The 22,020-nt window shown below is 38.0% G+C and overlaps 4 protein-coding genes across 4 annotated transcripts; all 4 read left to right on the top strand.

The window, feature by feature from the left end:
- Nucleotides 1–6,063: 6,063 nt before the first annotated feature.
- LOC148693334 (disease resistance protein RPV1-like) lies at nt 6,064–8,084 on the top strand. Its single transcript, XM_088677572.1, has 2 exons — nt 6,064–6,557; nt 6,659–8,084. The coding sequence occupies exons 1-2, from the start codon at nt 6,064–6,066 to the stop codon at nt 8,082–8,084; spliced, it is 1,920 nt and encodes a 639-aa protein (XP_088533698.1).
- Nucleotides 8,085–8,908: 824 nt separating this feature from the next.
- Nucleotides 8,909–10,537, top strand: LOC137729456 (protein MITOFERRINLIKE 1, chloroplastic). The gene has a single exon (XM_068468412.2). It carries the CDS (start codon nt 9,084–9,086, stop codon nt 10,242–10,244), a length of 1,161 nt encoding a protein of 386 aa, XP_068324513.2. The 5' UTR covers nt 8,909–9,083; the 3' UTR covers nt 10,245–10,537.
- A 2,700-nt stretch (nt 10,538–13,237) lies between these two features.
- On the top strand, nt 13,238–15,913 carry LOC137729455 (disease resistance protein RUN1-like). Its single transcript, XM_088677750.1, has 4 exons — nt 13,238–13,801; nt 13,926–14,453; nt 14,544–15,569; nt 15,656–15,913. Exons 3-4 carry the CDS (start codon nt 14,844–14,846, stop codon nt 15,857–15,859), a joined length of 930 nt encoding a protein of 309 aa, XP_088533876.1. The 5' UTR covers nt 13,238–13,801; nt 13,926–14,453; nt 14,544–14,843; the 3' UTR covers nt 15,860–15,913.
- Nucleotides 15,914–19,885: 3,972 nt separating this feature from the next.
- On the top strand, nt 19,886–21,404 carry LOC148693333 (uncharacterized). The gene is made up of 2 exons (XM_088677571.1): nt 19,886–21,049; nt 21,376–21,404. The coding sequence occupies exons 1-2, from the start codon at nt 19,924–19,926 to the stop codon at nt 21,402–21,404; spliced, it is 1,155 nt and encodes a 384-aa protein (XP_088533697.1). The 5' UTR covers nt 19,886–19,923.
- The last annotated feature ends 616 nt before the right edge of the window (nt 21,405–22,020 follow it).

Genomic DNA, 22,020 nt, shown 5'->3' with positions numbered 1-22,020 from the left:
GCAGTGACGAAAATAGAGCATTCTATGTGGAATGCAGCTTCAAGCAGTTAGTGTATTTTTCTTCATGACTACATTTTTTTAACAAAGTGGAATATCTTCACTTGAAAAAACAAAACGAGTTGACTAAGGCCCTGTTTGAAATGAACAGTTTCTAGAAGAGCTAGAAGTGTTTCTAATAATTAGAAGTGCTATTGACTATGTTTTGCAGAAAAACTAGAAAGCGATTTTGAGTTCTAGAGGCATTTTGACACTTGTCACATGCTTCTTCAAGGAATATTTTCAAACGCTTTTGTAGGAAGCACATGATTATTCTTTAATGGAAGTTTGGAGTATTTCTAATAAAAATCGTTTTCAAAATAATTTAAACAATAAAGGTTTTACGAGGGGTTTGTTCCTCTTCCAATATCCAAAATATTAGTGATGAGTCGATATTATACTATATATTTTATCCTGATCTTAGTATTAGTTTATTGATTATTTTATGAGAATTTTGATACTTTGACTTATATTTCTAACATTCAACTTCCGCTTGAGCAAAAAGTGATCAAACGGATGAATTTTGGAGTAATTCCAATTGGAGGATGCTCGTGTGTCTCTCAACTTGTTCGTATCAAAGTTTCAAAATTTTCTACCGAATGGTTTATTTATGTCAATGAAATAAAAGTCTAGCGTGCAGTGCTGTCAAAGTGACATTTTGGGCTTCTTTGGGCTTTTTGGCATCCGAGATGATGTCTTTTGGGTTTGAGGGCCTTTTGCAATTATGTTCGGAACATCTCAAATTTTAATTTGAGTCATTTGGGGCCTATTTTGGAGCCCTAAAGATAAAAAAAAAACGTGGCTATTTTGTGGCTGTGCATATTTTGGGCGAATTTTACTAGTCAATTTAGGATTATGTTTCCTAATTTATTTGGTTTCCTAGTCTTATTCTAAGACCTTATCTAGGTAGGCTTTTATTTTGTTGTAGTATGAAGAAGGATTTTTAGGCATTAGGGTTGAGAAAAAGGGAGGGGGATAACAATGCATCAATTTTGGCTTTGACGATTCAAGTTTATTTTCAAGATGTTTTCAATCCATCTTTTTAATAATATTTTATTTTATGATTGTTCATTACTAATTTCTTTTGCTAGGGAGAGGCCACGAGCCTTAGCAAGAATATGTAGTTTCTTTTCAATTTACTTATGATATTATGCATGCAGGTTAATTTCAATTATTAATCACCGGTTTAAACTATCTAATTGTCTTGATACTTGATCACCATTAGGTTATTTAGAAAAGTAATTTGATACAATTTTAGTTAGAGGTTGGTCCCTGAAATTGACGAAGACTTCTTGTGGTTCATATGTGTAAGTTCGCTTAGGATGAATACCACATCTTAAGGGTTGTATGGTTTTTCAAAAGGTTTCACAAATGTTTAGATTTGATATGAATACCACAGACGGATTGCAGGTTTGATATACGCTCTATATTGGGGGTCCAAGTAGGCATATATTAGGAAAACATAACCTTCAAATATGCATGTGTAAGTCATAAGTAATTGGAAGAACTACGTGGGATTGTTAAGGTAACGGCGGAACCTTAGTGCTTAAATTGATTTTCAAAACTATTTTCTTTTGTTTTCTCTACTTTTCAATTTATTTAATTGTTTTTAATTTAAAATTCTTTTTTATTATTTTGAATCACAAAATCAACTTTTTCTAAAATTTTGTTTTAAATAATTAATTAAGATTTGATTTAACATAGATTATTCATTCAATTCCCGAAGAGAATGACCTTGTTAGAGCTACTATACTACGATAATCTTGTATTCTTGCAAGTATTTAAAGTGTTTTCATCCCTATTTTTATGAATTAGCATGTAAGAAGTGTCCAAAAATGGACGGCTCCTCCAAGGAAAGAAGCTCTTTGTTTTTAGGTGAAGGGAAAGAAGCTCTTCACCAAAGCCTTCCTGTCCAAAATAATGTCCTTAATTATTCCTCGACAAACTTTGCCTACCTAGTAATTTCTGTGTTCTTTGTATTCACATCTATGACCAAGTTGCTTGTACTACTAGCTGTGTGTTGTTTCCATAAGAGGTGATGTAATATTTCAAATGAAATCAGCGCAGGAAATTTGGTGTGTATTGTTTTGCTTTCATATTTCCCGGAAATTGTAGTCTCCCAACGGTTTGACAGTATCGCATCCATCTTTTGGAGAATTTGATGCAAAGTGCTTCCATCATTTTCCAATGGCGTTGAACAAGCAAAGAGTCTCCAAGTCTCCAGCTGCTTTCCGTGGGAATACGACGTGTTCATAAGTTTTAGGTGTGAGGACACAAGGGATAGTTTACAGATGTTTTATATGAAAATTGGTGGAGCAAGCAATCAAACTGTCAGGGATGATCATGAACTTGAAAGATGCACCACTATTTCTCTAAAGCTCTTGAATGCAATCGAAGAATCATGGTTTGCTATCATTGTCCTCTCACCGAATTATGCTTCTTCCACCTGGTGCTTAGATGAGCTTTCACATTGTTGAATGCATGGAAGATAGGAAGACCATTCTACCAATTTTCTACCATGTGGATCCCTCCCATGTTAGAAAACAAACCGGAATTTTTGCGCAAGCGTTCAACAAGCACGAGAAAACATTTATGAATGACACAGAAAAGGTGCAACATTGGAGAACTGCGTTGACAAAAGTGGGTAATACATGCTTGGGTGGATTTCAAAAGATAGGTATGCATAAATGAAATAGTAGTATATCTCTACACATATTTTTTCCGATAGATTTTCTTAGTTCAAAGATGTTTATTTGTTTTTGTTTTGCTGTTGATATAGGTATGAGAATGATCTTGTCAAAGAAATTGTTGAAACAATGTCACAAAGTGCATCCTACATGCACATTGTTAGGTTCAAGAAAGAAATTAGTCGGAATTGAGTTTAGATTAAAGAAGATAGATTCTCTTTTAGATCATGAAGCAAATGACGTTCGCTTTATAGGGATATGGGGGGAGGGTGGAACAGGTAAGACAACTCTCGCTAGACTTGTTTACGAGGGAATTTCCCACAATTTTGAAATTTGCAGATTTATTGGTAATGTCAAGGAGGTTTCAGCAGCGTTGCAGAAAGTCACGCAAGTTTGGGATGCTTACAGTGTGTCGAATATGGCAAAGAAATGTTTTTGTAAGAAAAAGGTTCTTCTGGTTATTGATGAGGTGGAAGAATTAAATCAAATGGAAATATTGGATGGAAAAAAGAACTGGTATGGTCCGGGGAGTAGAATCATTATTACAACCAGAAACGAGTGTTTGCTAGTCGAATATCTTATAGACAAACCATAAGAGCTCTTGGGGCTACACGAGAACGAATCTTCACAGCTCTGTCATTGGAAAGCCCTAAAAAGAGATGAGCCTGAAGAGTTTTATTTGACACTTACTGAGAAACAGCTGCTCGATGAAGAATTTCAATCTGAGGATGGTCATGAACAACTGGCACAACTTTCATTTGGCAGAAGGCGAATCCAACAGTAAGTTGCATCCTTATCAACACTACCTTACGTTTGTGTGAAATTTTTTCCCAACTTCATCATTTTATCTACAGATTCTAAATCCAATAACACCGAAAATTTAACAGAGAAAGAGCAACAATAAAATCATATGTATAGACTATAGAGTACAAGTGCCAAAATGAATTAACAAGGTTTTACCAAAAAGTCAGGCTCGGTGGCTTGCCTCTTGTCATAAGTAAGTCATCTAGTGTTCTGTGTCACTCTCAACTCGAGTTTGTTCAGTCTGCTTCTGTCTTTTGGTAGTAGATTGGTGTATATTGTGTTTTTTCGCCTTTTTGGGCTTTATATCTTTCAGAAAATTTTGAGTTGTAAAAAAAAGAGTAAACTGTCGATTTTATCTATGGATTAGAACTCGAGTGAAAATTATACTTAGACTTTTTTTTTAGTATCATCTAATATTACAATCTAGTGATATTCATCTTCTTTAAGTGAGGGATTTCAAGTCTTTGACAACATTTATAAACTATTATGTCCACCATCTTGGGAATGATGATAGTATTTTCTAATTTTATTTTATTTTATTTATATACAAACTACAAAGTGATTTTCTGGAGGGCATAATCGAACTAGAACTTTTAAGTTTAGACATGGATACTTTTTGTCAAATGAGCTATAAGTTCCTAACAACGTTAAAAGAAAATATAAAAACGCGCTTGGACTTGTGTGTTATACAAAAGTAATTTCGATATTGTTATAATTCGGTTTTCAACCCTTCAAAAAGCAAATAAATTAATCCGACAAACATTAAAAATATGCTCATTCATGACAATAACAAGTTGACTAGGGTGAGTTGGAGTCAGCATCCCATAGGGAGTTTGTCCATCGTCTATTTGTACATGTCAAGAGATAGCATGCCATACGCTGCATTTCAGAATAGCAATGAGGAAAAACTCCCACATCGACCAAGCAAATGTTGGTTGGATGCTTTATATACGTTTTGTCTGAGAAAAAGAGATTTCCAACCTTTTCAAGGTAATTTCAATTCTTGAAGGCAAATTTTTCAAGATTTCTGGGTGTGATTTTGCTTCTAATTTGTTAATTTATTCTCGTAAGAAAGCATATGAGAACGTGGCACATTACGTGTTCGATGAAATGCGTCTGAGAATTAGTACTGCTCTTTCTGCAGACATGCAAAGCTGTAAAGGGCAAATATTTTGAGTCAGAAAATTTAGAGACGTGGGACAAAAGCAAGGGTTTCATACAACTATTGCAACAGCTAACCATTTTGTGATTCTGTATCAGACAAGGAGTTTGCAGATAGATATTCCGATTAGCTCCCTCGGAGATGACCATGGTACCCGTGTTATAGAAGATGGCCACTCGAGGAAGATTATTGCAACTCGAAGTGTGTTCATCGAAAAGAAGTTCATACGGAACTGTGGCAATGTCAGTCACATTGACGATATTGTGGTCGAGGCTGATGCCCGTGGCCAGTAGGATGCAGTTAGGGACGAAAATATTAATTTCTGCACGGATCATGCTCATTCGGTTGGGTGTTATAAGGTGAATCTTGATTGCAGTAACGAAAACAGAGTATTCTATGAGAAATGCGGTTTTCAGCAGTTAGTGTATTTTGCTTCATGACTACATTTTTTTTAGCAAAGTGGAATATCTTCACTTGAAAAAACAAAACAAGTTGACTAAGGCTCTGTTTGAAATTAACAGTTCTATAGGAACTAGAAGCGTTTCTAATAAGGGTAATGCTGGGAGATCAAAATTTTAAATCAAGTTTCAAAACCAAATGATATGTTACTAATATGAAATAAGCACATTAATCAACGCTTAAATAATAATCCAATCATCAACAACCACATCATTTGGTTTAAAAAATTTGGTCTCTTTAGCATTACCCTTCTAATAATTAAAAGTGTTTTTTACTATGTTTTGCACAAAAACTAGAAAGCAATTTTGGGACGTAGAGGCATTTTGGCACCTGTCACGTGCTTCTTCAAAAAATACTTTCAAGCGCTTTTGTAGGTATCACATGATTATTCTTTAATGGAAGTTTGGAGTGTTTCTAATAAAAATCATTTTCAAAATAATTTAAAGAAAAAAAAAGGTTTTACGAAGGGTTTGTTCCTCTTCCAGTGTCCAAAAATAGACGGCTCCTCCAAGGAAATAAACTCTTTGTTTTTAGGTGAAAGGAAAGAAGCTTTTCACCAAAGCCTTCCAGTTCAAAATAATGTCATTAATTATTCCTCGAATAATCTTTGCCTACCTAGTAATTTCTATGTTCTTTGTATTCACACATTCTCTCTCTCTCTCTCTCTCTCTCTCTCTCTCCCCCTCCCTCCCTCCATGTCTCTGTGATTACATCTAAGACCAAGTTGCTTGTACTACTAGTTGTGTGTTGTTTCCATAAGAGGTGATGTAATATTTCAAATGAAATCAGCGCAGGAAATATAGTGTGTATTGTTTTGCCTTCATATTTCCCCGCAAATTGTTGTCTCCCAAGGGTTTGACAGTATCGCGTGCATCTTTTGGAGAATTTGATGCAAAGTGCTTCCATCATTTTCCTATGGCGTTGAGCAAGCAGAGAGTCTCCAAGTCTCCAGCTGCTGCTCCGTGGGAATACGATGTGTTCATAAGTTTCAGGGGTGAGGACACAAGGGATAATTTTACAGATGATTTATATGAAAAATTGGTGGAGCGAGCAATCAAAACTTTCAGGGATGATCATGAACTTGAAAGAGGCACCACTATTTCTCTAAAGCTCTTGAATGCAATTGAAGAATCGTGGTTTGCTATCATTGTCCTCTCACCGAATTATGCTTCTTCCACCTGGTGCTTAGATGAGCTTTCACATATTGTTGAATGCATGGAAGATAGGAAGACCATTCTACCAATTTTCTACCATGTGGATCCCTCCCATGTTAGAAAACAAACCGGGATTTTCGCGCAAGCATTCAACAAGCATGAGAAAACCTTTATGAGTGACACAGAAAAGGTGCAACGTTGGAGAACTGCGTTGACAAAAGTGGGTAATATGCTTGGGTGGATTTCAAAAGATAGGTATGCATAAATGAAATAGTAGTATATCTTATACATATTTGTTCTGTAAGATTTTCTTAGTTCAAACATGTTTATTTGTTTTTGTTTTGCTGTTGATGTAGGTACGATAATGATCTGATCAAAGAAATTGTTGACACAATATGTCACAAAGTGCATCCTACATGCACATTGTTAGGTTCAAGAAAGAAATTAGTCGGAATTGAGTTTAGATTAAAGAAGATAGATTCGCTTTTAGATCTTGAAGCAAATGATGTTCGCTTTATAGGGATATGGGGTGAGGGGGGAACAGGTAAGACAACTCTAGCTAGACTTGTTTACGAGGGAATTTCCCACAACTTTGAAATTTGCAGATTTATTGGTAATGTCAAGGAGGTTTCAGCAGCGTTGCAGACAGTCATGCAAGTTTGGGATGCTTCCAGTGTGTCGAATATGGCAAAGAAATGTTTTTGTAAGAAAAAAGTTCTTCTGGTTATTGATGAGGTGGAAGAATTAAATCAAATGGAAACATTGGCTGGAAAAAAGAACTGGTATGGTCCAGGGAGTAGAATCATTATTACAACCAGAAACGAGCGTTTGCTAGTGGAATATCTTATAGACAAACCATATGAGCTCTTGGGGCTACACAAGAACGAATCTTCGCAGCTCTGTCATTGGAAAGCCCTAAAAAGAGATGAACCTGGAGAGTTTTATTTGACACTTACCGAGAAACAGCTGCTCGATGAAGAATCTCAATCTGAGGATGGTCATGAACAACCGGCACAACTTCATTTGGCAGAAGGCGAATCCAGCAGTAAGGTGCATCCTTATCAACACTATCTTACCTGTGTTGTTTGCAAGAATTTTGTCCCGGAAGATTTAGATGGTGTAACGAACCATTGGGAATACCGTATTTGGCAAGAAGTTTATTGCCCCTTGCATTGGGGCGATGGCACTGTTTGGTGCTATAGTTGTGGCAGATTTGCGCCGAAGGATGCCAAATATATGTATCTTGGTGATTATTTGCTATGTCAACAGTGTCAAAAGTTGGCAATAAGGAGTACTAACAAATGCCAATCCCTCTACAATGAAGTAGAAAAATTCTGTCACGATTTAAACATGAGGTTGCAAATTCCGGTGGACTTGGTGGACAGGAGAACAGTTCTCATCTGGCGTGGCCTTCCTCGGTTTGTAATGGGATCATCGCTAGCGAAAGTGATGATGCAAGCATGGATAAGGATTAATGGATATCCGAATCTAAGACAAGAAGTGCAAGAAGGTATCTGTCTGGCCTTCTCGCGCATGTGGCTGGAGTCTCAGCAGATGCATTCTCGGTCTAGTACTGATCATGTTGCCTCCTCCTCTAGTTTTGTTGGATCTAAACAACTGTCCGAATTTGAAAAGAAGCTTCTTGAATACAGGAAACGAACAATTCGGTTATTGGAGTATGGAGAAGCATCCACAGTAGCTATCAAAGCAGTGCGCAAGCACGGTCTAGGGAGTACCCTTGAACATATTCGAACCACAGGAAATTTTCCTCTTGTAGAGTGATATAGACAGATAACAATGATTGCTAAGCCAATATTCTGTTGATTTCGGAGATCATTGTATATAAGTAATTAGTCGTAGTGTTAAACGAAAGATCGATCTGTAAGCTCATCAAACCCTTCTTGGTGACTGTTTAAATAATGTTGTTGTTTGCAGAATGGGGAAGAAACTGTCAAAGCGGTTTTCGATTGTTTTGCTTATGAAGGAACGAAACTGTATGGTCTGTTATTTGTTGTGTTTAACTTGTTTTTCATCAAATTATTAGGTGAATAAACCTGCATATTTAGCTAGCTACTTCCTCCGCACACATTTTAAGATGATTGCAATCAATACGGTTTAGTGTTTGTGCCGTGCTCGGGCCGGTCCGACTGTACTACTATAGTGACACCTCTACATGAAAGAGTTGTACGCGCATCAAAAGACACAACTAACTAAATTTTAAGAATAACTTACATCAACGCGATTGCGTATATATTATTTGAATCTAAGTTACACCACAAAATTGAAAGTGTGGCCCAAGAAGAAGAAAAACGAACATATTGGTCCACAACAAATATCTAGAAAGAATATCTGCATAATAATCAAGTTAGTTAAAATAATATATTTCTTTTTCTAACCAAGCTTTTTGGTAGTTTAGATTTGTGTAAATTATCGTATGATATTAAAAAAATCTAGAAAGAAAGTTTGATAGTAATTTGGGTTTAGTTCAAAATACGAGAAAATTTTCGATGTTACAGGAACACACTCCGTACAATAAATGAAACTCTTTGTTTTTAAGTATTCTACTTGTAACTAAGTATCATACCGTATTCCGAACGCACTATTCCTCCCAAAATACAACCCGAGTTGTCATTCTCATGTCCACGTACAGGAAACAGCTACCTACCGACTTCCTACTGTTTCATTTTCCATGGCCCTCACTCCTCCGTGACTAGTCGATAATAAAAGCTTACATCCACCTCCATCTCCACAGGGAGCGAGAGGGAATTGAGCGAGCCAGCCATGGATGGTAGACTCTCAGCCTCTCTGGGCCTCCCCGCACCCAATCAAAACCACCACACTCAGTCGTCCAATGACTTCCACAACCTCTTCACCCATTTCATCACTCCAAATCCCCAAACTACTCTCACCTCTACCCAAAACCAGATCCCATTCTTTGCCTCCACCACCACCAACACCACCTCCTCCACCCTCAATTGGGCCTCCATTACCCGACCCAGTACCCGCCCCAAGAACCAAATCCTACTCAAGAACCTAACCGTCTTCGAGCGCGCCCTCATCGGCGCAGGCGGCGGAGGCATAGCCGGAGCCTTCACCTACTTCTGCCTCCATCCTCTGGACACCATTAAGACCAAGCTCCAGACCAAGGGCGCCTCAGACATTTACGCAAACACCTTCGATGCAGTTTTCAAGACCTTCCAAACCAAGGGCATTTCGGGGTTTTACAGCGGCATCTCCGCCGTCATCGTCGGCTCCACCGCCTCCTCCGCCGTCTACTTCGGCACCTGCGAACTGGGTAAGTCGGTTCTCTCCAAATTACCCAATTACCCTCCCGTTCTCATCCCTCCCACGGCCGGAGCCATGGGCAACATAGTCTCTTCCGCGATAATGGTGCCCAAGGAGCTCATCACGCAGCGGATGCAAGCCGGGGCCAAAGGGAGGTCTTGGCAGGTGCTGCTCAAGATCCTCGAAAACGACGGCTTTCTGGGTCTTTACGCAGGGTACTCTGCCACATTGCTTAGGAACTTGCCTGCGGGTGTGCTGAGCTATTCGTCGTTCGAGTACCTGAAATCGGCGGTGCTGAGCAAGACGAAGCAGACCAATTTGGAGCCGATACAGAGCGTGGTGTGTGGGGCGTTGGCCGGAGCAATATCAGCCTCCATTACGACGCCACTTGATGTGGTGAAGACGAGGCTGATGACTGGTGCGGCGCAGGGCGGGGTTTCGGGGACGGTGAAGCAGATTTTAATGGAGGAGGGGTGGGTGGGGTTTACGAGAGGAGTGGGAGCCAGAGTTCTTCACAGCGCTTGCTTTTCGGCATTGGGTTACTTTGCTTTCGAGACTGCCAGGCTTGCCATTCTGAATCAGTATATTAAGAGGAAGGAGCTGCAGCAGATGCAAGATTTTGGTGTCAATGTTGGTGTTGGTGTTGCTTCCACTTGATGATTTCATGTATTCATTTGGTGAAATCCTCTCTTTATCCCTTTTTTCGATTTTTGTTTCATTTTGACATTGTCTAGAAGTAGAAGGGATGATGATGCTTACCACCTTACTTATCACCTTTAGATGAGTTTAAATTTTGAGATATATTTAGTGGATAGACATAAATTTCAAAATTTAAACTCTATCCCAAGTTGTAGTTCCAGTTGGATACTATATCAATATGCATATATATGTTTTCCTTCTTTCCCAGAATAATGAAAATGGTAATGCCTATCAATTTATGGTTAGATAAATTACTCTTGTATATTCTTATGATGCAGATTTGTGTTGGCTTACTCTTTTATTTACAGCAATCTATTCATGCGTACTTGTCATGTAAGTTACTCAGGTGAATGTGCATCTGTGTTGCTACAATTCCTTTTTTCCCTACCTATAGAGAGAAGGAAACCTGACTAAATGAGCTATCTAACAATTTCAATGCCTATCAGTATCTATGCATTGTTACATAAATTACTTGGTATATTCACTCAAATTGTTGTTTTTAAATATGTTCTCTCCCTATCTGTTACAATTTTTCTCCTAGGAAGATAGAACTGGGACAATATTGCCACGCAGTAGTTACAATTTCATCAGCATCACCGAAAAATTTGGTAAAATTAGCTGTGTTTTCCATCGTGCCTTTTGCACTACCATTTAGTCTGTAAATTTGATGATGGGTTTGTGTTTTGGTCCTTGAATTGCAAGGCATAGTATGGAGAGGCTACTAACTTTGCAGGACTTTTACCAGTAATTCTAAGTGTCATGTGGCAATTGAAGGTCGGGTGTTTTGGTTGGTGTAGAATATGTTTGTTGAGTACTGTTAGACAGCAGCATATTGAACTAAACACCAGATAAGTAACAATATGTTATGAAATCTGAGTGAATATATGAATGTCAGATCTTCATCCTACCACAAAACAAGACAATGTGCAAGCTGTCCTCACCTCTGCACAATCCGACCATGGACATTCTGAAGACACAGTCTGGGATCGATATGAATGTCAGATCTTCTCCACTGGCAGATGAAGGTACGCCAAAGGAGTTTCCAGAAGCCTGACATTCACACTTTTGATTATTAAGCTGATTAGTCATCCAAACAAGTTACTAGTACTTAATAATTATAAAACAAAACCATCTAGGTAACATAGCTTAAGAACTTGTCAAAAATCAAGTGCCCCTACCTGTAAACCAAAATTAAATTTTTATTGTTTGTAAACAGAAGTCAAAGGAAAGGTCCTTTGTTGAAAGGCCTCTGCAGAGCTAAAACAGAGAGGGTACACGCAGTTCCCACTCCAATACTCTTTTTCATGAAAATCAAAGGGCATCATCCCTTCCTCAGTTCTTCTTAGGTTTCCCCTGCATCTCCCTCTCTCCACTGTTTCCGTTCCAAAAACACCGTCAAGGTATGATTACAGAGGCTCCAATGAACCCCTACCTTGATTTCAGCTATAGCGTAGTTCCAGTTTACTTTTGTACATCCCTATTATTAAGTATAAACTGTTGCTAGCATTCAAGAGTCACTGCCCCGAAACGAAGACCCTATAGAAGGTATAGTTCACTTCCTAGACTTAAATTCAAAAGATTGCAGTGCTTTAAAGTGGTGGAACTAGAATCAAGGTATGATTTTCTTCATTTTGGTGTCATTTATCATCTTTTTGTGTATTAATTGGTTGTATTGAGCAGATTGCATATTATGTATTGTTCGAGACTAGCTTAGTGGTATAGGAAATTTGTGATACACTGCTTTTTCTTTTTCTTTTTTATTTTTGGTCTGAACCTTTTATTCTACGAACCAGTTTAGAAATGATTCGATGGTAATGATCAGTATTTGAAGCACATTTCTCGGGATCACTTTGCAATGGGGTTGAGCAGAGCTTCTGTGCCACCTACTTCCTCAGCTCATCCATGGAAATATGATGTGTTCTTGAGGTTTACAGGTGAAGATACCCGCAAGGATTTTACAGATCATTTATATGACACATTGCAACTCAGAGCGATTAAAAACTTTCAGAGACGACCTAGAACTTGAAAGAGGCAAAAATGTTTCTCCAGATCTCGTGTGCAATAGAAAAATCAAGGTTGGGCATCGCTCTCCTCGAATTATGATTCCTCCGCCTGGTGCTTGGATGAACTTTCAAAGATTCTTGAATGCATGGAAGCTAGGAATGCAAGCTTGCCAATATTTTATGATGTGGATCCCTACAAATGTTCGAAACCAAATGGGGACTTTTGTGAATTCTACAACAAGCACGAAAGAAACTTCAGAGAAGACTTAGCAAAGGCGCAACACTGGAGAGCTGCTTTATCAAAAGTGGGTAATATCGCTCGGTGGACTTCAGAGGATAGGCAAGCATCACCAAGGAGCAGCATCATCCAAGATGTGATGTTTGCAAGGATTTTCTCCTTAATCTTCACCCACAGGGCCAACAAAAGTACTGTCCATTTCATGTGTGCATTGGGACTCTTAGGTGTTGTCTTTGTGGCAATTGCAGCCAAGAGATGCTGCATATCTTTTACTTGATCCCGGTGGAAGTCTGTGTCAGGAGTGTCAGGCTTGGCGCTGGTTATGAATGCTCCAAACCAGCTCGCAACTATGAATGCGCATAACCAGCTAGCAACTGTGAATGCTCAAATCCAGAAGAGTGGATGCTTTAGGAGATACTTTAATTCAGCCAGGGATAAATACAGGAGCTTAGTGTACCTTCCGATTCAGGGATTATAAGACCAACAGGTCCTTGAATAAAGCGTTGTTTAATTTAACGAGGGATTTACGAACCTTGATTAACTTATGTGCTTATAGTTAATTGTTGGGTTTTTCTGTTTCTTCTCTTTTCCGTTCTTTGTTCGTTGTTGGGAAACATTGTAGATACTAGATATCAGTTATCGATCTATCTACTGCTATCTAGTATCTACTAATGTGTTTGAGGCATGAAATTGAATAGATTTGTACTTAGAGAGAGATGCTTCCCTTTGCCTCCGCTGTTTTCCTCCTGTTTTATTGCTCTGTCTTGCTATATTGTCCAGCTGTGTGTGTTGTGAGTTTACCATCTTGACATTGTGATCGAGTGGTAAGGAATTTTAGTGAATTGAGTACAATTTTCCGCAAGGGGATGCTTGTTCTAATTAGTGAAGAGCGTTCACTCGCTCTGAAGTGTGACTTGTATAAAAAACAAGAAGAAATTGAGATGTTGCCAGCTTGCAAATTCGAGGTGCCTAACATCCGATCTTGTAGGGTAGAATTGCCGGCTTCTATTTGGCTTCACTTAACAAGGTTGTGGAGAAAGGAGAGATGGTGATTGTTTGATGTGCCGGGTTGGAAATAATATTTTCAATTTTCATTCAAAATTTTTGAAATTGAATCGGATCAGGTCACAATCTTCAATTTCAGAATATCTGGAGTAATCTTGAAAATTTTTCACTCTTTAGACTACTGCTACTTGCTACCAAGGCATATCCATCAGCCACCCACTTGCTACTACTTGCTCCAGTGGTCTCACTATCCATCCTTCTCCAGATAGGTATTCATTTTCCCTTCCCATCCACCATCTTCTTCTGCTGCACATATCTTAACTTACATTGTCTTTCCAGTTTCGAGTTTCAAAAATTTGGTATATCTGTTGTTGCTCAACTTTTAATTACCAGATATCTCTGCCGCAACCTGGGTCGGCTAATGGCGATGACCGATCCAAGAGCCTCCGGCTCTGGTTCGTCTTCACCTCCCCAATGGAAGTATGACGTTTTCTTGAGTTTCAGGGGTGAAGACACCCGCAAGAATTTCATAGGCCATTGATACGACAAACTGCTGTGGCGCGGCATCAATACTTTGAAGGACGACCCAGAACTCAAAAGAGGCGCATCTATATCTCCGGAGCTCTTTCGTGCAATTGAGGAATCGAGGTTCGCCATGGTGGTTCTCTCTCCGAACTACGCTTCGTCCTCCTGGTGCTTGGATGAACTTTCAAAGATTTTTTATTGCATGGAAGCAAGAAACAGAATTTTGCGAGTGTCTTATAATGTGGATCCCTCCCATGCCCGAAAACAAATGGGAACTTTCGCGGAAGCCTTTGACAGGCATGAAGAGAACTTTCAGGAGGATTCAGCAAAGATGCGGCATTGGAGAGCTCTTTTAACAAAATTGGGGAATCTTGCTGGATGGGCTTCAAAGGACAGGTAACACCCTGGACCATTTAACGGATCAGTCCTATAGTAGCAACGCATTAAAGGTTTCGTTCTTTACAGTTTTCTTTTTCTTTCGTGTAGATATGAAACTGAACTTATAAATGAAATTGTGGAACAAAGTTCGTCCCACATTCACATTGAGTTCTAGAGAGAATTTTGTGGAAATTGATTCCAAAATAGAGCAACTAGATTTTCTTTTAGACATTGAGACCAATGACGTCCGTGCTGTAGAGAATTTCTCATAGATTTGAAGTTTGCTCCTTTCTTGCCAATGTTAGGGAGGTGTCGGCGAAACATGGTATTGTTAATCTACAAAAACAACTTCTTTCCCCGATATTGAAGGAAAAAATTACACAGGTTTGGGGGTATTATGGTGGGAGCATGATGATAAAGAATTGTTTATGGAGTAAAAAGGTTCTTCACGTTCTTGATGATGTGGATCAATTAGAGCAGTTGGAATTATTATTTGGAGACAAACGCTGGTTTGGTGCGGGGAGGAGAATCATCATTACAACTAGGGATCTACGTTTGCTGGTCTCACATGACGTTGAGATCAAACAATTTGAGCTTATGGGATTAAGTGAAGATAAAGCTCTTCAGCTCTTTAGTTGGCATGCCTTTAAAAATGATCCGAAAGACGAATACCTGGAATTGTCGAAAGCTTTTGTTAAATATGCTGCTAAACTTCCTTTAAGTCTGAAAACTTTGGGAATCTTTTTGTGTGGAAGAGATCAAGGTGCATGGACAAGTACATTGGATAAACTAAAGAAAGATCCAGAAGAGACAACTTTTAAAGTGCTTCTAGTAAGTTATGACGGACTAGATGATATGACGAAGAATGTTTTTCTTGATGTGGCATGCTTCCATAAGGGGAATGACAAGGACAGAGTAATTGAAATACTTGACTGCTGTGACTTTTCTGGATGTATCGGGATAGATGTTCTCATTGAGAAATCTCTTTTATATATTTCAGGCAAGAATCTGGAGATGCATGATTTGGTACAGGAAATGGCATGGAAAATTGTTCGTAGAAAGTCTAAAGAGTCTGGACGACGTAGTTGGTTGTGGCTTCGTGAGGACATTTTTCATGTATTAAAGAATAATATGGTAAGAAATTATACAGCACTATAATTTCTTCTAAAACGATTTAGGAATTGGTCATGGAACTAATTTCTCCTTTATTTTTTCATCAGGGAACAGAAGATATTGAAGGCATAGTATTACACTTGCCAAAGCGTGAAGAAGCACACTGTAATTTTGAAGCGTTCTCTAAGATGTATAATCTAAAGATGATCCAATTTAATCTTTTGTTCCTTTCTCCTGGCTTTGAAGTTCTTCCTAATTCTTTAAGAAATTTACAATTCCAAGCACACTTGCAGCAATTGCAATACAAGTAGACAAATTAAGCAAATAGCGTAGAAATTTACAATTCTAACGTTTTGGGCTGACGGAAGTGGGGCATGGACTGAGAAATAAAAAATTGTTGTACACGTTCGGTTTGCTTCCAGCTCGTGAGGCCCTGTTTGGAACACCGTATTAGGCACTAGATAGGACTAATAATACGGTGTACGATGTTTGGTGACCGTTTAGATTAAATAGACACGGGATTAAATAATCCGGGCCCACCTTTTTTACATGGCGTTTACCCGCTTACTAATACCGTCCAAATTCACGGTATAACTTAGTCGGGCTCGCTGAGAGACGCAATCTTCCTCTCCAGGCGCTCTCTCTTCCTCTCATCCCAGGTTCGTCTTCTCAACTTCTTCTTCTTCGTTTGAATCACAGTTCGTCTTTTCAGATTTCTTCTTCTAGGATTCCACCCCTCCCTCTATTCTTCCCCCTCCTCCTATTTTTCTTGCAATTTTCTTTCAATTGATTGAATCTAGTTATTATTTTCTCTCTAATTATGCAATTGATTATGTAATTTTGTGTTTTAATTAGAATTTTTGAATTTTAGGGTTTGCTATTGGGGTCGAATTTAGGGTTTGTTGTTGGTGTTGAACTTTAATTACAATTTTAATGATTGGGTAGAGTGGGAGTGTGCAGGTTCACTTACCTAAACAAAACTTTGTCTCTGGTGCAGCTCTTGTTTCACTCGCTGTCTCGCAGCCGCAACGCAACCAGACAGAAACTTGACCTTGGGTACTGAAACTTGACCTTGGGTACGACGGTGACAACTCTTAACCACACCTGAACTACAAATCTTGTTCCAAATTTTTTAAATTTTTATGTGAATTTTACTTTTTGTATATATATCTATGTGTGTGTGTGAAAATTTTCGAATTAGGGTTGTTGAATTGTTGATTGGCATTTATTACAGTTTGTAAAGTAATTACCTTAGAGTGTGTGTTTTTGAATTCGATTCATAACATGATTCCTTGACTGATGAATGTCAAGACATCTTTCTGATTTCATTGTAATTTTTCCTTCTGATCACCGCAACAATCTGTAGGATTTATTATCTGCCTATGACATTTTTTGGTAGGACTTATTAACATGCTTCCTTCCATTTTCAGTGTTATTATGCATTCATGCTCCAGTTACTTAATTTTTTGCCACTATCTAATAATGTTATTTTATATTTTCACTAGACATGGATCAAAGAAAGATTGTGGCATGCTTCATTGTTAACGTGTGGTATTGAATATTGTGACTTGGTTGATGATGTGGTTCATCAAGAATCATAATTCAGCTAGAAGGTGGAATCGGCAACTTGCACTTAGAAATCGCACATTTGAATGTTATTTTTGGGGAAGACCGAGCAATCGGAGTAGGAGCTGCAACTCCTACTGAGATGATGAATGAGCCTGAGCACATTAATGAAGATGAAGATGAGGCAGAGACTAGTTCTCCCTTTGTTGCTCGACGGTCCAGTAGTTCAAGTACCCGAAAAAGGAAGAGAGCTGCTAATGATAATGATCTTGCTGTGGCATTTAAAGAAACGCTTTCTGAATCAGTTGATAAGTTGGGTGAAGTTTTACAAGTTGCTTTTGGGAAAGGAGTGGATCCAAAACCTGAGATTGTTTCAGAATTGTCAAAGATGGATTTGTCTATTGAGAATCAAATCAAGGCACTAAATATCTTTTTCGAAAAGCCACAGAATGAGAGGACATTCTTGTTTTTGGATGGTGCAATGAAAAAAGCCTTTGTACTCATGTTACTTGGACAAAGTAACCCCAATTGACATTTCAAACCAACAACAATATATTTTGTTAAAAGCTGTAGCATGCATATATTTTGGCTATCTGGACAAACTGTTTCTTACTGAAACCACCTTGCATTTGTATATTTTATGAACTTGGATATGTGGTTGGATTATATATCGTAACGATTGTAGTTGTTTTCTGTGAACCTTCTTTTATGTTATTGGAAAATATTTTGAATTTGATGTATGAAACAAACAAGAAAGATTTGTTAAATTTTTTTGTTCTCTTGTCCTATCTGGTTCAGTACCAAACACGGTATAAATAATACGATCATTAATCTGATACTGCACCAAACGCCCGACTAATTTAGTCAGTACTATTCAGTGGCTAGTTATCCTATCCGACAGAAATAATCAGTACAGTCTGAACTGCCAAACGAGACCTGAGTCTTTTATTTAGACTTGTTTTCTTCTAGTTTTTGTTCTTTTCATTAAAATTCATGATATTTTTATTAAATAAAATTATAATGTGATTTTTGATAAATTTAAAATTAGCCTAAATCCTTTTTTATTAAAGTTTTCTAAAATATATAAGATAATATGGACTTGTCAAGTCGAATGGCACTTCCTGGAATTCTCGGTATTAGGTATACGTAATGAATAAAAGATTAGGACTGAAAGAAACCGTGTGTGGCGTCAACTCCCAGGAGCAATTCTTCCAACGTATTCAAATAAGAAATAAAAGTTGACAAAACCAAACAGAAGGAAAAAAAAAAAAAAAAATAAATTACAGAGAGCTGAAAAAGAAATGCAACCAAGAAAACGCGTAGATCAGTATTTTTAAGCACAACCGTCTCTGAGATTCTGGAAGTTCTATGCGAAATTTATAAACGAACCCTTTTATAAAATAGTTTTCCAAAACAAACTTTTAGGACTTATTGATTGTAAATTTATATATGTCATTAAATAATAAGTAAAAAGAACTACAATTATAACTTTTACTAATTAATAAAAAACACGTCAATCTTAAACAACCAAACAAGAAAAAAAGTTTCAAAAACTCTAATTTTAAAGTTTCACTTGAATGTATAACATTATTATATAATAAATTGAAAAAATAAATTGTTTATAGGTTGATTGTTATCGGTAATTCAAATATCTAATTATGCATTCTAATTTTTTTATATTTAAAAAAATTTACACTTATGAAAAATGCACAATGAGATTTAAAATGCTATTAAAAGCAATTCTTTTTAATACGTAGGGCCTTCTGCAATTACACCTTTTCTCCCTTTCAACGCCCCCTCTGTTTTTAAGTAAGAACATATTAAAACTCTAGTTTATATTATTACTATTCCGCTGAGCTTTCTTAATTGGTTGTTAACTTGGAGCAGATTTCAACAACCATTTTTCAATGGATTTGAGCAAGGAACGAGCCTACGTATCTGATCCTGCACCTCCTCGATGGAAGTATGATGTTTTCTTGAGTTTTAGGGGTAAAGACACCCGCAAGACTTTCACAGATCATTTGTACACACTCTGGTCCGCCAAGCAATTAGGACTTTCAGGGACAATTCGGGAATTGAAAGAGGCACCAATATTTCTTCAACTCTCTCGACTGCTGTCGAAGAATCACAGTTTGCCATCATTGTTCTGTCACCAAACTATGCTTCTTCTACTTGGTGCTTGAATGAACTTTTACATATACTTAAATGCATGGAAGTAAGGAATGCAATCATTCCAATATTCTATGGTGTAGAGCCCTCCCTTGTTCGAGAGCAAAAAGGAACTTTCGAAGCGGCCTTTGACGAGCATGAAAGAATTAGCGAGGACATGAGAAGGGTGCAAGAATGGAGACGTGCTTTACAGAAAGTGAGCGTTATAGCAGGGATGAAGTCAGATGACTATAGGTACGAATAAACGAATGGAAATTTGTTGTGCTTCAATTATTTATGATATTCATATTATATAAAAAAGCGAGTGTTTGACGATTACTTCATTTTCTGTGTCGCAGTTATGAGACTGAGCTTATCAACCAGATTGTCAAAATAGTGTGTAACAAAGTTATTGGAATAAACTTTACTTTTCCATGTTTCCTTCCATGTTTTCTGCTTCCATGTTTCATGCTTTGCTTTTTCTTTCTTTTATGTTTTGCTTTCCTTTCTTCCACTCATTTATATGAGTTTTCCTTGTAAGTTACACACATATACAAAATATAGACATTCAAAATTCAATATGGTATCAGAGCAGTGACCCTAACCGACCTGTCTCTGTGGTGTTCTCTTGAGAGATTTGTGAGCTTCTTGTCCTTCAATCATGGCTGAAGAAAGCTTAGTAAATTTGGAAGGAGACGGCTTTCATGCTACTCCACCATCACCACACTCAGATATTGATATCAACCCAAATCAACGTCTTAGTTCTGTCTTGCTAAATGAGTTTAACTATCTTCCATGGGAGAGAGCAGTTTCTCTTGCTCTGGGAGGACGATCAAAGCTTGGTTATGTTAATGGTGCTATTCCAATGCCTGAGACTACCTCATTGGAGTATGATGCTTGGCTATGCAAAGACCAGTTGGTCATGTCGTGGCTACTCAATTCCATGGATCGTAAGATTGCAGAAATTTTTACCTATGCTGAATCCTCCATGACTCTTTGGAAAAATCTCAAGGAAATGTATGGAAATCAGAACAATGCGGCTAGAGTGTTTCAGTTAAAGAAGGACATTGCTGGTTTGCAACAGGAAGGGAAGCCATTTGTGCAACATCTTGGAAAGCTGACCACTATGTGGAACGAGCTGAATGTGTATCGACCACATACCATCGACGCTGCTGTGCTAACTAAAAGAGCCGAGGAAGACAAAATATTCCAACTCCTAGCAAGCCTGAGCCCTGAATTCGAAGATCTTCGAAGCCATATCCTCATGAATCCCGACCTTCCTTCTTTTTCAAGTGTGTGTGCCACAATTCAAAGAGAAGAGGTTCGAAGGAAAGTCATGACCTTGGACATGAAGGCAAATATACCAGAAGCTAGGGCTTACTTCTCTAACCAAAAACTTGGTGAGGAGAGAGGCTACAAAGGAAAGAAAACTGGCTTAAAATGTAGCCATTGTGATGCTGGTGGGCACTCAAGAGACCGATGCTGGATTCTTCATCCAGAGTTAAAACCAAAGTTTCCTAGGGATAACAAAGATGTCTCGAAAGGCTCGTACAACCCTTCTTACAAGGCAAATCATGTTGCCACAACTTCTTCTGATGGAGCACTGAAGTTCACCACTAATCCAGCTGCACTGATCAACGAGTTTGCTATGTTTCTTCACAAGAAACAAGGTCTTGGAGATAGTGAAGGACCACTAAATCAGTGTGACAACAATCAAACTGCACTACTAGGACAGTTTGCTGGCTTCCTGGTTGGAAATGAAGGCGTGGTACAAAGGGACATCCCAGGTATCTTACACTCCTTCTCAACTGCTCTCAGCATTGGTAATGTGCATGATTATTGGATTATAGATTCTGGAGCCACTGATCATATGACTAACAAGTCTACAAACTTGCATAAATTTGAAAAATTTTCTATTCCATCCCAAGTGTCAGTTGCCAATGGAAAAAATGCTATGGTTGTGGGAAAAGGAAAAATACATTTGATCTTAAGTGATGTCGAGTCTGAGGCTCTTTATGTTCCCTCATTCCCTTTTCAACTTTTATCTGTTAGCAAGATCACAAACTCATTAAATTGTCTTGCCATTTTCTCTCCCAAAAATGTGATCTTTCAGGATGTAGTCACCAAGAAGACGATTGGTGAAGGATTTTTCTTAAATGGTCTCTACTATCTTTCCAAGCATATTCAAGTTCCCAAGGTTTTTCAAGTCACTTCAAGCTTAGCTCAAGAACAACAACTTTGGCACCAACGTCTAGCACATCCTTCTGAAAAAGTTCTATCCACCTTGTTCCCAAATATGTGCAAAGTTACAAGTCCTTGTGATGTTTGTCATTTTTCTAAGTTTACTAGATTACCATTTACTTCCTCTTTGTCTAGGCCTAGTAACCCTTTTGAAATTGTGCATTCCGATGTTTTGATGGATACAAATATTTTGTAACTTTTGTGGATGATTTCACAAGGATTACTTGGTTGTATCTTTTGAAATTTAAAAGTGAAGTGATGGAAGTTTTTCAAGATTTTCATAGACTTGTGGCCACCCAATTTGCTTCAAAAATTCATATTTTACAATCATATAACGGCACAGAATATATGTCTCATAACATGTCACACTACTTGAGCACGCATGGTATATTACACCAAACAAGCTGTGTTGGAACACCTCAACAAAATGGGGTGGCCGAGAGGAAGAATAGAGATCTGCTTGAGAAGACTAGAGCTCTTATGTTTCACATGAATGTGCCTAAGAAGTTTTGGTCTC

The sequence above is a fragment of the Pyrus communis genome, chromosome 10 (assembly GCF_041283825.1).
Source record: "Pyrus communis isolate YQ-2024b chromosome 10, ASM4128382v1, whole genome shotgun sequence".
In the NCBI taxonomy this organism is placed as follows: domain Eukaryota; kingdom Viridiplantae; phylum Streptophyta; class Magnoliopsida; order Rosales; family Rosaceae; genus Pyrus; species Pyrus communis.
This window is presented reverse-complemented; position numbering and strand designations above follow the sequence as displayed.